The 16,110-nt window shown below is 37.7% G+C and overlaps 2 protein-coding genes across 4 annotated transcripts; one reads left to right on the top strand and one right to left on the bottom strand.

Moving 5' to 3' along the window:
- Window positions 1–2,480: 2,480 nt before the first annotated feature.
- Window positions 2,481–8,714, bottom strand: LOC103476875 (uncharacterized). Of its 3 annotated transcripts, none has more exons than XM_008429581.3 (2): window positions 8,487–8,714; window positions 2,481–6,016 (listed from the first exon to the last, which is right to left on the bottom strand). In XM_008429581.3, the coding sequence occupies exon 2, from the start codon at window positions 5,894–5,896 to the stop codon at window positions 4,181–4,183; it is 1,716 nt and encodes a 571-aa protein (XP_008427803.1). In that variant the 5' UTR covers window positions 5,897–6,016; window positions 8,487–8,714; the 3' UTR covers window positions 2,481–4,180. The 3 variants fall into 3 exon arrangements, with proteins under 3 accessions (XP_008427803.1, XP_008427805.1, XP_008427804.1); XM_008429583.2 differs by lacking the exon at window positions 8,487–8,714 and adding an exon at window positions 7,867–8,074; XM_008429582.3 differs by lacking the exon at window positions 8,487–8,714 and adding an exon at window positions 7,334–7,820.
- A 1,898-nt stretch (window positions 8,715–10,612) lies between these two features.
- Window positions 10,613–13,959, top strand: ftr14l (finTRIM family, member 14-like). The gene is made up of 7 exons (XM_008429580.3): window positions 10,613–11,473; window positions 11,577–11,672; window positions 11,762–11,995; window positions 12,085–12,244; window positions 12,334–12,456; window positions 12,810–12,946; window positions 13,040–13,959. The coding sequence occupies exons 1-7, from the start codon at window positions 11,069–11,071 to the stop codon at window positions 13,421–13,423; spliced, it is 1,539 nt and encodes a 512-aa protein (XP_008427802.2). The 5' UTR covers window positions 10,613–11,068; the 3' UTR covers window positions 13,424–13,959.
- The last annotated feature ends 2,151 nt before the right edge of the window (window positions 13,960–16,110 follow it).

The raw sequence follows: 16,110 nt of genomic DNA, 5'->3' as shown, positions 1-16,110 counted from the left end.
ATGTATCACGTTTTAACAAGATAGTATCACGTTATAACGTGATATGTATCACGTTTTAACAAGATACGTATCACGTTATAACGTGATAGCGCTCGAATTTTTTTTTTCCTGCGTGATAGCAATGCGCTTCCGTACATGACAGAGTTGACGCAGATCTGAAGGTGATGACAAACTAGTGAGTAAAAATAAATACTTGATACATGTGAAGTAATGCAAATTATGTAAAATACATTAAAATTAATTAATTGCACATTTAAGTGAGTTTGACAACAATTTCACTGAAAGAGTCACAAAAACTGATGGAGTTGACATCTGACGGAGTTGACGAAAAGCCAAACTACCTCAATTTATATGACGTTATTCTGAAGGAGGCCATATTGTAGCTAATCAGGTACATGAAATCTTTAAAATATACCAAAATTAAGCTTTTATTTCACAAAATGTCATCAAAGTTTTGTAAATTGTCAGTTATGGTGTTGACACATCATGGTTGTGACGAACAACTTAGGAATAAAACAGAAGAAAAAACTAAAGAATAACTTAAGCTAACCAGAGAGCTAAGTAGCCCTCTTTACAAAGTAAAAGAAAGGAAGTGGTCATGGGGTCCTCAGAAGTTCTGGTGCCCCCCAATAATGCCTGATTTTTTTTTACATTCTTCTTATGTCTGACGGTGTTGACAAAAACTAGGGACAAATTTAAATGGAGTTGGAAAACATATAAAAATGATTTTTAATTTAATTTATTGATACTTTTATAATTATTTATATGACTACTTATATTTTTTTAATTGTTTTAAAGTATTATAATGTTTTGAGTTCTGCTTCAGGACAAGGGATTTTAAAGACACCAGCCACCTACTACAATGTTTAAAATAAAAAAAATATTCTGCAAACACAAGGAAAATATACATTGTTGTGCTCACATATATATATATATATATATATATATATATATATATATATATATATATATATATATATATATATATTTTTTTTTTTTTTTTTATAGAAAAACAGCTGTTAAAGTGTTTTAGCCCGGCCAGCATGGCAACTAATTTAATGCAGGACAGTGAAGTTTCTACATAAAAGTAAAAGTTTTTATATATACAAGTTTTTACATCTTACATTATATTATCATAATCAGGTTTTTTATTTTGATCCTTTGAAGAATCTGTCTGGGAACCCCAAAAACAAAAGATAATGTTGGGATTATTTTTCTTTTTTCCCCCCCTAATTTGGTATCATGAGATCGTTATTTATTTATTTTATAAAGATTAAATGCATTTTTCAAAAATAAAATTGCACTACTTTATGTAAATGGATTCCCGAGATAGCTTAACAACTGGTAAGATCTTCTTTGCTTATGTTTGTGTGCTATGTCCATTTCACCCATTCATTCTGCTAATGCTGACTTAAAAGCATGATCAGCATAACATTTCTATAGGCCATAACATTATTCTGCCTCTTGATAACTGAGCACCTTCTACAATTAGCAGGACTATTAATTCCCTTTAAAGATTTTGTTAAAATACAGCAATCCTGCATATATGAAGATGAACGGTATGGTATATTTGGAAACAAGACAAGACCGCCCTCCTAAACCAACGAGATGAGCAAGGACCAACAATCACAGAAACAGCCTAAGGCCCACGGTGACTCTGGAGGAGCTGCAGAAATTTACAGCTGGGAGTAACTAAAAATCTAAAACCCCCAACCTTTATGCAAGAATGGCAAGAAAATGCTATTGCTGAAAGAATAAAATACAGGTGGGAGTGGGTGAATCTACCCTAAATATACAGTTAATGCTGCAACATAATAGTTTAGCGTGAAGCATAATAATCTGTTAGTTTGACCCACTTAAATTCAACTGATCTGTAGCAAAAACTTACAAAATGTGTGTTTGCATAAGCCCTCTGATTTTATAGAGAATTGTTTTATTCCACAAATTTGCAAATCTGGAAGTCAAACTAAAAAAGGTAGCTTTAGCAATGTTTTACAAAATACAAACTTATTCCCATTTTGCAAGAATGCACTTCAGTTCTGATCTAACACACGTGATCTGAGATTGTAGTTGTAATGTGAAAAAGTTCAAGGACCATGAATACTTTCGGAAGGTACTATATAGGCCAAGGTCACATCAGCTGTAGATCCGGTCCTTGTTCCTCTGCTTCAGACCAAAATCAGCCTCCAGCTGTGAAGAAATGTAAACCATTGTGTTGTTTAGTTCACGTAGGAGACATGTTGTTCTTTTTTAGGTCAAAGGTAATTCCCAAGGGGCTTCACACCTATTCAATCACAGCTTTTACCCACAGAAATTGATTTAAAGTTTTAAGACTGTAAACAGCGACACCATGTGTTTAAACAGTGTCAGTGCAGGTTTAAAAATAATTTTTGGTATTTGTATGACAATAAGCGTCATGATTTCAGTACTACTCCAAATTGCATTAATTCAACACCATGAGAGAGAGAGAGAGAGAGATAGAGAGTCAACAACCTTTATTTATCCATATATGTGCCACTCAGATGGGGAAGATGTGTTACAGGGTTTGCCCTCAAGAATAGTCTATATGGATCTTTTACACCACTTTCTCAATGAGGCCATTGACAAAAAAAAATCAAAAGGGGGAATAAAACAATATAGTTGTAACAGTGTAAACACATTGCAATATACATGAAAGCAAAAAAAAGGTGACAAATTAAAATGTAGGGTAAGTTAATGAATAAGAACTAAAAAAAAAAAAAAAAAAAAAAAAAGTAAATCCTGAAAACCCTAACTTCTCAAATAACAGCTGGGCATACATTTCTACATTGCATGCAATAAGGCACCTAACTAACACAAGGAAAAGAACTATGCTACAGTGTGACGCACAACTGTTGTCCAAATAAAGATATTGCTCACCAAATGTTCAACTCTCATAAAATCCCGTCTCATTCTCTTTCGTATAACCCAAGCCATATCTAAAAAAATACGTCAGTTTGTAAAAGATATTTTACACAGAACAGTAAATAGAGCGCAATCCATTGGACTTCAGAAAAATCTTGTAAAATGAGATTCTCATGTTTTAGTATACACAACTTTTTGTTTTAGATCAAACAACGAAAAGTTTGCAGGTCAACAAGAATATGTGTTACCTATAACTATACACAGGTAATTAGTTTCCAAAGCAGTAATGTACATTTGGATCTTAGGGTGAAGTTGAAACCACACAGTAAATAATTAGGACACGGGTCATGTTGCAATATGCTACCCAGAAGATTTTTATTTTCTAATATGCATTTTCCTCATAGCTAGATTGCATGTCAGAATAGACTGGGGTCTCGACCAGTATTGCTCTCTGTACAGTTTATGAAGCCGTGCTAAACCACCAGACATACAAAAATCCAATCTCATAAATATACAAGACGGCTCATGTTAACGGAGCCCAACTTTATGGAAACATTTGCAACATTTTTCTTTTCGTTTTTATATCCAACACTTAAAAAAATTAAAGAAAGAAAGAAAAAAGACGTGGAGAGACAGAGTGAATCTTTCTATCAAAAGTTGTATCGTCTGGAACAGCACACTAGTTAACTATACACATATATATAAAAGAAAATCAAGAATTATCTACATTGGATTTTTGATATTTGCTTCATACGAGTTACATCTGGGAGGGAAAAAAAATCAAACGGGGCAACAGTTCCTGTTCAGTTGTATTTGACATTTTTAATAAAGTCGCAGCTGAAAAGCAAATGTGTGCACCTGAAGATACATGAGTGGAACTCTATGAAAAAGATGAGAGGTATTATTTACCCAAAGATACCATTTTATCTTGCAGATTTTCAAACCACATTTGTTTTTCTTTTAAAAGAGTTCTGGATGTCCGGGAGCGAGTGAGAAGGAATCACGAGAAATTCCTTCACTATATTCTATACCATCTTGGAGCTGCACACAAAGCCTTGGGTTAAGTTCAGAGTTGCATGTTTGCACAGTCTCTCAGGCCAAGTCCCCGCCTTTTGAATAAATCTGAATTATTGTCCGTTTATTCTGAGCTGCTCCACTTAGCCAGAACTAGATGCTCACATGACCCCTTTGTCTGCAGAAGTTGGCCTACCATTTTCTGTGGTGCTGTGATATAGATATAAGGATTTGGAGGGGACAGAAACATATGAAAAATGGTAATGAGGGCTAAGGGCTGCCTCTAAGGGTGGGGCCCTGGTCTGTGATCTACATGGATCCTATGATGTCTGGAGAGAGAGGAAGAATGGTTAAAGCCTTTTCCGCAGTGAGAGCACCTGTATGGTTTCTCGACAGACAGGATGAGCTGTTTTGGGAAGGCATTGTTGGAGAAAGCCTTACCAACAGGGATGGCGGTGTACTGCTGCGGTTGTGGTGTTGGCGGCTGTGGCGATTGTGGTTGTGGCTGTAACTGCTGTTGTGTCTGCAGCGGCGACGCGAGCGCCTGCTGCTTCTCCAAATGAACTCTCTGATGCCTCGCAAGAGAGGAGGAGTGATTGAACTTTTTGCCACAGTGACCGCAGGTGTACGTTTTTCCATCTGAGTGGACTCTTTGGTGCCGTGACAGAGAGGAAGAATGATTGAAGCCCTTGTCACAGTGGTGGCACATGTACGGTTTCTCTCCTTCCTGGAGTACTCTTTGCTTTGGAGGCGAGACGAAAGTGATGGGTTTCCCAGGCTGAGGTGGGGAAAACACCGGGTTCTGCAGGTGGGTCTTGTTATGGCGAGACAGGGATGAGGAGTGGTTGAAGCCCTTGTTGCAATGTCTGCAGGTGTAGGGCTTCCCCCCGGCGTGGACTTGCTGATGCTTCTTCAGGTGACGTTTGCGGACAAAACTCTTTCTGCACATGTTGCATTTGTACGGCTTTTCACTTGAGTGAATCCTCTGGTGCTCTCGCAGAGTCGCGGCGGCCGCAAAGCACTTTCCACACTGTGCGCACCGGTGGGGTTTATCTCCGAGCACGACTGCTGTGTGGGTCTTTTGGTGCTGCTTCAGGTTGGAAGTCGTAGCGAAGCCTTTGCCACACTGGCCACAGGTGTATGGCTTTTCGCGCGCATGGACCTCCTGGTGCTTCTTTAAATGCCTCCTACGGACGAAGCTCTTCCTACACTGTGTGCACTTGTACGGTTTGTCTTCAGAATGCATCTTCATGTGTTCCCTCAGCGTTATGGCAGCTGCAAAGCTCTTGCCACATTCTGTGCATCTGTGGGGCTTGTCTGGCAAATGAATCATCTGATGAGACTTAAGGCTGTAGGCATCAATAACATCTTTACCAATCAGGTCAACTCCCGGGGGAACATACGGCTTTTCTTTCATGTGAATTTTCATGTGCTGCTTGAGACTGGCTTCTACGGCAAAACTCTCCCCACAGTGGATACAGATATACGGGTTGAGGTCCTTGTGGATCTCAAAGTGTTGGTGAAGATCAGCTATGCTGCCAAAGATCTCCCCGCACTCGTTGCACTGTAGGCCGTGAGCTTCATGTATGATTACGCCATTCTCAGATTCCACTGTCAACTCGCCGCCATGATCGGACTCCATTTTCACCACATGCTCACCTTCTGTCTTAAGCAGCACCTCTCCCAGTAAAGTCTCGCCCGTTTCCGTCTTGATTTCTGCTGCTGTGAAACAGTGCATGTCAGCATGCTCCACCTTGATATAGTCATGGTCTGTCTCGGCAACGATCGCATCAACACATGTGACAGCCCCGAGTTCTCCCCCGAGTCCTTGGATCTTTAAGTCTGAGCCGTGGATCTCCAACTCCAATCCACGCTTTTCCTCCGTCATGATCTCCGTTTCGGCTCCATAGTGAAGGTCGACGTGGCTATGGGCTATAACACACTCCGACCCAAGTGTGTCAAGCCCTGGCGTGTCACATTCAGTCTCTGACTCGGCCATAAGAACACACTCCAGCCCCACGGCCTCCGTTTTTCTGCCGGACGATGACCAGAGAGGGAATCGGGGTTATATGTTGGGGTTTTTTTCTGCCTGCGCCGGCGTTCTTGTCAGTGAACTGACCTGGAAAAAAAAAAAACAAAAAATATTGTGACATTATTCAAAAAATTTCACAAAACACAGTGTTTACTCACAAACTAATAAGTTATCATAGGATCTGTTTGTTGCTTACTAATCATATCAAATGACCAATTTGATATCAATTAGGTCAGCCCAATTTTTTAAATAGTATATTTACTTTTCTGTTTTAATTACTTTACTACTTACTTTTTTTGCACCAAATAAAGTAACTGAATAATTTCAACAATGTCTACACAGTGACGATAAAGGCTGCTGTGTTTTATATCTGTTGTGAGTTTAATGAACAATAAAGTTCAACTGAAATTATACCATATATTATTGGAAAGCAGTTTAAATACATAGTTCCAAATATATTGTAGCCCACCAAATATTGCATTGAAGCAGCCCTTTGAGATACTGCAAAAACTCATTGTGATTTAGTAGAGTGTGCACTAACTGAGTGCAACTAATGCAGATGGTAAATTAAATGCATTTAATTCGATTAACTGTACTGCTAAACTTGCATCTAAACTTAATGGATTGCAACAACTATTTTGTATTTCAAACTGCTTTAACACAGCCATATTATAAATTTAGCAGTAAGTTGAACATCAACAGTGATGTGAGACTTTACAAACTTAAAGATTTATGAAAATCTGAAAGATATCTCATCTTATAGAGATAACCAAAGAGTAAAAAAAAAAACACCCCCATTCTCTTTAGTTTCACTGACACTTAAACCAAGGTGCAAACTATTGGGATATAACAGCAACAAAATATTCACAAAACCACAACTATATTTTTTAGGAACTATAGTGTGCTATTAAATCTTAATAATAATAAAAAAACAGCGCTTAAGGTAATATACTTAATCTATATATGGACATAACTCATACCTGAGCAAACCAAGTGATGCATTTGCTGGCTACATTAGCGTACATGCTTCGCTTCATTAGCTATACTCCAGTGATGTTTAAACAAAAGTAAACCACGCAGGTTTTTATTAGGTCTTAATCCCCAATTTCTCCCTCAGATTTGCTTTATGGCTCGCCCTTACTTTGATATAAGAGGAACCATTTAAACATTTAGACAACGGGCTTTTTGTTATTAAACATTTAGGTTGTTAGCCTTTCAACAACGGCTACAAATGGCCTCCATAGCCGCTAGTTAGCTGGCTATGGAGGACGGGCGACTGGTTACCGACAAAACAGCATTGTGTTAGCTGCTAGTGCGTTTGCATTTTAGCCAGCTAACTAGCTGGAAGATGGTCACATACGCGAGTTCTGTGCTTTCAGGGCTTCAAAGACGACAAATACTTACAATAAAACAGGCGGCCAGACCGAGTTTATAAGCACACCTTAGGACGACGGAACGACGCGGAAATTCTCCCAGTGCGATTATTACCAGGCCATCTTGTTGTGCCACACCAGCACTTCCAGCTAGTCTAAGATGGCTGCCGCTGGCTAACGTTATCCGCCTTAGCTTCCGTCATACACAATATATCTAAACAGGGTGGGCAACAATCGGTAAAGGGAGCGAATATTGTTGAAGAACTCGAACAGATGATCCTAAATAATCATTGGACATTGAAGTTACGACATTGTGTTGGCTTTTAACCTAACTAAAGTGCATTTAGCGCGCTAAGACTCGCCTATAAATCCAAGCAGGAGTTGGTTAGCTGAAACAAAGATGGCTAACTGAAGAAGGACGCTGCTGTGCGAAAAGCCCGGGAAAGGGCGACTTATAGTCACAAAAGACGAGAAACTTGCAGATTATTCGAAGCCAAAATAAGCTCCTCAAGTTAACGAGAACCAAACAGTTTGTAAAACGATGCCTGCGTGAACCAAACTGACCTGATCCCGAGTGTTTCACTGCGGCAGCAGCAGAACAACCACACTTCAATGGCGGCCTTGATTGTGTTAGCAGCTACCAAGCATGCATGTCGCGGCTACATAGCCATGATGCCGAGCTAAAAACTCAGCTAATCCAGTTAGTTAGCAAAGCTGAAGTATCCATATACATGCAGATTGATATAATTTCACATCGCAAAACACTGGCGAATAAGCTTTATGAAACACTAATCCGTGCATTTAAAACTACATTGTGTAGAGACAAAAGTAGAGTAGTTCACACAGAAATACAGATTAAAGACTACAGACTAATAGATTTAAAGATAATATAGTTGCTTGAACCTATAAATTCCTGGGTTGGTATGCTTTTAGGACACTCCTGTTACGATTATCGCGGGTCAAGGCCTGTATTTTTCCATCAGAGTTGTAAACTGCTGGTCAGCTATTACCACCCTATACACACAATATTTACAAAGATACTACAGGATTATATCTATCGGAACACACCCGCCCACCTATTGAGAAAATATGTCTGAGAATAGATTGCATTTAAAGGATGAAGTGTTCACCGGGATTAACATCCTATAGAGTTAGTATATAAAACCGTGCATGCACACACCCACCTTTCTGTCTTTTTACTTTGTGGTTGTTGCAGAGAGAGAAGCAGGAGAATCGTTTGGGGCTTTTACACGCTGGGTCTGAGGGGAGCTTTGCAAGTTTTTCAGTGAGCCTCGTCACACTGCTCTGGTCTGTGTGTCTTCGTTTCCTCTCACTGCCTGTGTGTACAGCTGGCGCCACAGCTCATCTGGCGCCAACGTTGGACCTCCGACGCACTTTAGCGAAAGCAACTATTGTCATTTCATATCAGCACATACACCATCGTCACCCCCTACAGGCTGGGAGTTAAAGTGCAGGAGATTGAAAGAGGAAATTCAAAGTACATGCTAACTATCAATTATTCTGTTGGGAAAGAGTAAACCTTTAATTTCTGCCAAAAATATTTCCAATGAAACGGTATGGTTTTCTTTAAATTTAGCTATGCATTGACTGAGTAAATAAGTTATTAAGGAGGCAAACATGTAGGTTTGCAGTTAAGGTGATTAATTCCAAAGACTTGCTTTGAAATTGTGCTAAATCTCATCAGTGAAAATGTCACTAAGCATGTATAGAACATCTTATATAGACAGACTCCATCGGAATATATGATGATTAGTGGAACACCCACTAATCTGAGGTTTACATTAGCTCATCATCAGCATGAATGTTGCTTTCGAATAAGACTTTTAATGGTGGTTCTACAACCTTGTTTTTCTTTCAGGGTGAAGTGAAACACTATATCACTTCAGTTGTTTTAAAAAAACAACAGTTGGGTGCTCAAGGTTGAATTTTGTCACATATTGGTAAAAAGTAAACATATTATAGTCCCACACAGTGATATTTGATTAAATAGGCCTTGGCAATGTGCAGTGACGCCATACACTTAGTGTAGTCAAAAGTTGCTGACATCACCATTATATATAACTACACTTCTCATCAGAAGTGTATCTTTTAATTGGTATTCTGACAAAGATTTTTAACCATGGTCCATAAATCTCTTAAAGAACTTAAGAGAAAATCACTCCAGAGGCTTAATGACCTGCTTAATTAATTATAAAGCCAGTTTTAATGTGCATTGGGAATTATTAATCTTTTGCAAAACCCAATGTGTGCACGTTTGAACCATATTTCTGTTTATCTTAAGATAAATTGAAGATTTATCCCATCTGTACCATTAGCAGTAAAATATACCCTAGGCATGATGCTACAACCACTATGTTTGACAGATTATGGACTCTTCCCAGTTTTGAAGTTTATTCTTTGGGTTTGAAAGTTTTAAAAGTTTACTGAGGCAGTTGGCTGTCTCTTGTTTGATGCCTTCTCAGTCTATGCTAATGTTCATAACTTCATTGCTATCAGTGACGCTGTTATTCCTGCATTCTATCATTTATGATTGATTCAATCATTAGTCGTTCATCAGTTGCCATTTAGCATCCATGCTTATCTTTTTTCATCTTAGGGGAACAGGATCAGATGGTTGACATTTTAACACTAACATTAAAGTGTCAGCACTTTGATAATTCTCAAAAATATTGTGCCGGAAGATTGTTGATAAATATAAATGCATATTAATTCAGCTTGATCTGAATTAGTAAATTTGAATAATTTCATCCTAAAAGTGTGGCCTGCCAATAAATGTATCTGTTGTGATATTTACAAGAAAAATGTCACTAAAGCAAGATGAACGACAGATAAATGAACAAATAATTCTAAATTTCAAGAAAAACTGTTCAAAGTAAAGAGACATTGGATGTGTTTTAGCAACTAAGAGATTTTCATTTTGTTTAAAATTTCCAGTTAGGTGTTTTCTTGTGTTTTAAGTTCTATTGGTTATTTAATCAATTATTTTATATGACTGTTGTTTTTGTAGCATGTAGAGTAGCTTCATAGCCCTTTTCATTGGAAATTCTTAAGTACAAAGACATTTTAATTAGTTTTTTAGAAAATAGTTTGATTTATTTTATTTTCCTTTTTAATGTGAAACATATATTTAATACATTTTACAATATAACGTTATTGCAGTTTTTTACTTTCCAATTCTATCACATGGATACAGCTTTTTTCATTCTGTTTTAGGTCAGTTCGTCGTAACAGAGGAATATGAAGTTGTCAATTTCTGCCACTAGATGGTGCTCCTTCGCCAGTGCCTTTTTTTTTAGCAGTTGATTAGGTTTTGTAGGTTTTACGAGATTAAAAATAAGTTTTTGAAGAATAAAGTGGTAATGTGCTAACCTGCTTTCGTAGCTACTAAATAAGACTTATTGTTACTACTAATTTCAAAATGTTTATTTTTTCCCCCCCTGACCTTTATGCCAGTTTCATCCTATTAAGTGGATTTCAGAACAATCATATGTCCGACCTGTAATACTGGTTTTATGAGTAGTCCACATAGCAAACATTCTGTCACACAAAGCGTCACTCTGTCAGTTTCACCGGAACAGTTCACTTCGGGAGCTCAGTTATACTTGATCCTGTTTACTTGTAGTCTTTTTCTTTAGTCATCAACCTCATTAAAAGTCTATCACACTGCTCTCAAGCTGATTTCCTAGTGGATTTCATTTTTGGTGTCTTATCTGCTGGTTTTATTTTCTCATCTTTGGAAAGGAAAATGTCTCACTCAGACAGTCTGGACTTGGACAGATATGCCAATTTGGACAAATCTCGCCGGTCAGCCAGTCGAAACCAGACCAGGCAGAGGATGGGGAGCAAGGATGGGGAGGTCCTCTGTGACTTCTGCACTACGAGGAAGCAAAAAGCCGAGAAGTCCTGTCTGGTTTGCCTGGCATCGTATTGTGCGGAACATGTACAGTCACACTATGACTACCCCACCCTGATGAAGCACAAACTGGTCAAAGCCACGGGTCAGATGAGAGAGAAGGTTTGTGCCCAGCACGACAAGCTGCTGGAGGCCTTTTGTCGCACCGATCAGACATCAGTCTGCGTCTTGTGCATGATGGACGAACACAAACACCATGACATCGTCCCAGCTGGAACTGAGAGGACTGAGAAACAAGTGAGCATTGAACAGAACTCATTCTACACTGTGAACTCAAAAAATATGTTTGTTGTTATTAGCCTTTGAGTATTTAAACTTACTTTTCCTTGCATTTTTGTAGAAACAACTCGGTACCACTCTGCACAAGTCTCAACAAAGGATTGACCAGAGAATTAAAAAGTGGCAGGATCTAAGACAAGCAGTTGAATCAGTGAAAGTAAGTAGAACACATCCAAGTTATATTGCAGAAAGGTTTTCTGTTCTGAAATGAAACTGTTTTCTAATCATTCACATGTATCTCAACAGCACTCTGCTCAAACAGTTCTTGAGGAAAATGAGCGGATCTTCACTGAGCTAATGAATTCTATACAAAGGAAGTACAATGAAGTCAAAGAGATGGTCCTCTCCCATGAAAGAACCACCGTGACCCAGGGGGATCTACTCCTGGACCGCTTGGAGGAGGAGATAACTCTGCTGAAGAAGAGACACAACAACCTGGAGAAGCTCTCCCGCACTGATGATCACATTCACTTTCTGCAGGTGAGGATGATCTGCTCAATGTGACACTATGACTTTAGAGCTCAGAGTGGTCTATGTGCTCATTTATGGGACATTTTTATGTTTACCAGAGCTGGCAATCTCTATCGGGCCCCTCCGGGTATGAAGACCTAAACAACATCAATGTTGTTCCCAATTATTCCTTCGATCCTGCCAAGAGAGCCATTGCAGCATTGAAATTACAAGTGGAAGAAGTCAGCAAGACAGAAATGATGAAAATCTCTGGAGCAGGTAAACACATCCGTCCATTTTTCCTCACCAAATACACCCAAAACCAAGCAGTTTGATGAATCCCGTTTTTGTTTTCTTAACTTTCATAGTGAAGGAAGTGTACATCACGCAAGAAGCAAAGGAAGGTGAATTAAAGTCAAGAAGAGAATCAATTGTGAGCGTTGATGCAAGGACTGTAGAAGAACCAAGGACAAGAGAAGATTTCTTGAAATGTAAGTAGCACGATATTCTGATAATAAAAGTATACATTTTGTCTGACCTGGTCTCATTGTTAATAACTGCGCCTTTACTTGGCAAAAGGGTGAGTCCACAAAGTAAAATGACTGAAACTTGAATAAAGGCATTCACCTTGCTCAACTGGTTTATCCGTCGGTTAAAAGTCTTACCTACAATTCAGATTTAGTGAAGCAAACACAGGTGTAACTGCTTTTGTTACACCATCACATAAACATACATCATACCACACCCAGTTATACTCTAATGCTCGATCGTGATAAATCTGAAGAGAAATTTTCAAAACCACCTTCAAGGATCCAAATTATTACTATTTTTTTTCCAATTTCAGATTCTCTCCAGTTGACTCTGGATGTCAACACAGTCCACCGAAACCTTCATCTCTCAGAAGGAAACAGAACAGCAACAATGAAGAGTGACCCTAAAAACTACCCTGATCACCCAGATCGATTTGACCACTGGCAACAGGTGGGGATTTACAGCTTGAAACATGTTTTATTTCATTGTTATTCTTCGTGTTGCTTTGGGTTTTTGATCATGTTGGTCTTTTTATATGCTTAGGTGTTGTGCAGAGAAAATGTGTACGGATCTCGCTGTTACTGGGAAGTGGACTGGCGAGGAACAGAGATAGATGTGGCTGTTACCTACAAGGGAATCCGGAGAAAAGGAAACAGCAATGACTGCAGCCTCGGCTGGAATGAAAAGTCATGGAGTTTGTACTGCTCTGATTCCAAGTTCACCTTTGTGCACAACAACAGAAGCAAAGACCTCTCTGCCCCTGTGTCGTCCCGCATCGGCATCTATTTGGACCACGGGAAGGGAATACTTGCGTATTACAGCGTCTCTGAAGGCATGCGTCTTCTGCACAAAATTCAGACTTCATTTGTGGAGCCTCTGTACCCTGCTTTTAGTGTGTGGGGCTTTGGCTCTTCTATAAAGCTGTAGGATAAGAGCCATGGAGTCAGATCTTTTGAATCACAGACTATTAATATTCTGAATATTTATGGGAAAGATGAGATAGATTGTATTTGGGTTCTATTTTATCGTGTTTGTTTACTTACAAATGAGTTGCAGATAGAAAAGGATTTCAATATATGTGTATATATTTTTTGTATTTAGGAATTAAAATTTGAAAACGTTCTTTCATTTCTCTCACCAAATCTTCTGACTTACATTGTTTGTTTAAAGTGGTTCAACTATGATAGAAATGAACATGTACAAAACTGATGGACATTTTTATTCCTGTTGCATTAAATAACTCAAAGTTTGAGGAGAGATTTCACAGATTATAACTAATTGTTAAATTGCAACCATGCAGCACCACAGTAACATATTCCATACATTTCTTCCTGTGAGTTGCTTGAGTTTTCTTTAATATCTCTCAGATGATTTTTTTTTCTTTTTTTTCTTAACAGCATTTATTGTACTTAAAAATCTTTCAAATCGTTTTTTTAAGAAAACCATGAGATTTTTATATATATATATATATATATATATATATATATATATATATATATATATATATATATATATATATATATATTGAAAGAGGAAATAAATGTACTTCTCTTCCCAAGACTAAAAAGTTAAAATCAAGCAAATACATAAATGATCACATTCTGGTTACTGTTGCACTTTTTCGGGATTGTTTAGGGTTATAACAAACAATTAACTAAGAAATTGACACCAATCATCCTATCATGGTAATAAAGGGAACATTGTATCTAGACCTATTGTGTATTTACATTGTATTGTGTTATTAATTTGAAATAAAATATTAAAAATTACACGTTTTTTTTCTCACTGTCTGACATCAAATCATAATGAACTTTTAGGACAGTTAGGTGAACCAAAATTATTTCTATTTGCAAAATGCCAAAAAATTAAGAAAGCATTTTTCAAATAATTCTTTCTTAATAATTTTCTTAAAAGTTTGAAGTTTACATATAGTTCTTTATTACTAATGGAATTGCCTTTTCTAGTGTATGGTCAGCAATCTGAGTATCATCTCACAAGACTCTCAATTTTTTCCCTTTTCTTCTAAGAATTGATGTATCTGAATCAGGTTTGAAGAAATAATCACACACGTCTTTTCAACTGTGCTCACAAATTTCCCATGGGATAAAGCTTAAGAATTTGTGATGACTGCTTCAAAACATTAACTTTGTTGTTTTAAAAAAAAAAATTGAGCAAATTAGGCTGTATGGTTGAGGTAATTTTCTATTTGGATGACCCGTTTGTTCCTAAGCTTTACCTTCTGACTGGTGTTTTGAGTTGTTGCTTCAGTATTTACACTCAATATTCATCCTCCTCACAAAATGTATCACTGGGAGTTTGCAAAGCAACCTTAATAAATTGAATACATTCTGGAAATAACTGAGCTGTAGTCTACTTATCTATTTGACATGTACCTTTTTAAGTCCAGTTAAGCTTCATTTGGAGAAAGAAATTTTTCACAGAGCCAATAATAGTACACCATTAATGCAGTCGGGTATGTGATACAGTCTGGGGCTTGTATAGACCCGGTATTAACCTGTGTTGAACATTGACGCCCCACCCAAAAATCCTGAGGGATTATATCTTGGTTACTTGCTTTGCATGCAACCCCCCACCCCAAAAAACAAACAAAAAAAACCCCCAAAAAAACAACTGAGGGATTGTAATATAATCACATCCCTCAGTGGATTGTTACTTTTGAGCTGATATTGCAATTAGTAACTCAAACATCTCTGAGTTATAGCTGGATTGAAAATCCATCTATATAAATGCCACAAAATTGCTTCCTACACACATTTCAAAATGCATGGTAGGCTATTAGTCCCCAGTCAAATAAAGTAACACAATTCTGAACACTAAATAATAAAGAATTTGATGGATAACATTTAAGAATTCTTCATATCAGTGATCTTATTTAGCTAAAAGGACGATTAAAAAATATCCAAAACCAGAACCGCAGAAAATGGAACATCCATGTTGACCTAACATGGATGTTCATGGATTATCAGAGTAAAGGGGGTGAACACAAATAATCGCTATCAGTTTTTCATTTGTAAAAAAAAACAAACAAAAAAACACCATTACCACCCACCATATGACACTGATCACAAAAATCCTTGCAGAAAACCTTACATGTTGTGATTTTTAGAATGATATCAGTGAGTCGAAACTCTTGCTTTCATAGTGGTGATGACTCACTTAATCAAAAGAACTTGATTGGCCGCATTCCAGGCTCCGTCTTGAATTTTGTTGAAGTTACAAAATAATACTTTTTATTCCTGAGACTTTCCATGTGCCTATCGTTATGTACACCAGGGGGCAGTATTAGCTCTATGTTCAACAAAGTGGCTTCGAAAATCCCATTTTCAAACTTTTCTTTCTTTCTCTAATGAAAGAGGACACTTTTCCTGAGCATGAATTTTCAGATTCACAACAATTGTTCTTGTTTGATCAATTTGAGACTTTCGCGTATACACCTTTGAAGACGTGATTGACGGGTAAGACTTTTGCTACACAGCAGATTTATTTACATTTCATTGTATTCAGTATAGAAAATGATTAAATGATTGGTTGAGTAGTCTTTGTTACGGTGGAATGAAGTCTTTAATCATCAACGCCTCGGGCCACGCCCACTG

Source organism: Poecilia reticulata, chromosome 15 (assembly GCF_904066995.2).
Source record: "Poecilia reticulata chromosome 15, P_reticulata-male-v2, whole genome shotgun sequence".
NCBI classification, from domain to species: domain Eukaryota; kingdom Metazoa; phylum Chordata; class Actinopteri; order Cyprinodontiformes; family Poeciliidae; genus Poecilia; species Poecilia reticulata.
Note: the sequence above shows the minus strand (reverse complement) of the source record. Positions and strands in the feature narration are given on the sequence as shown.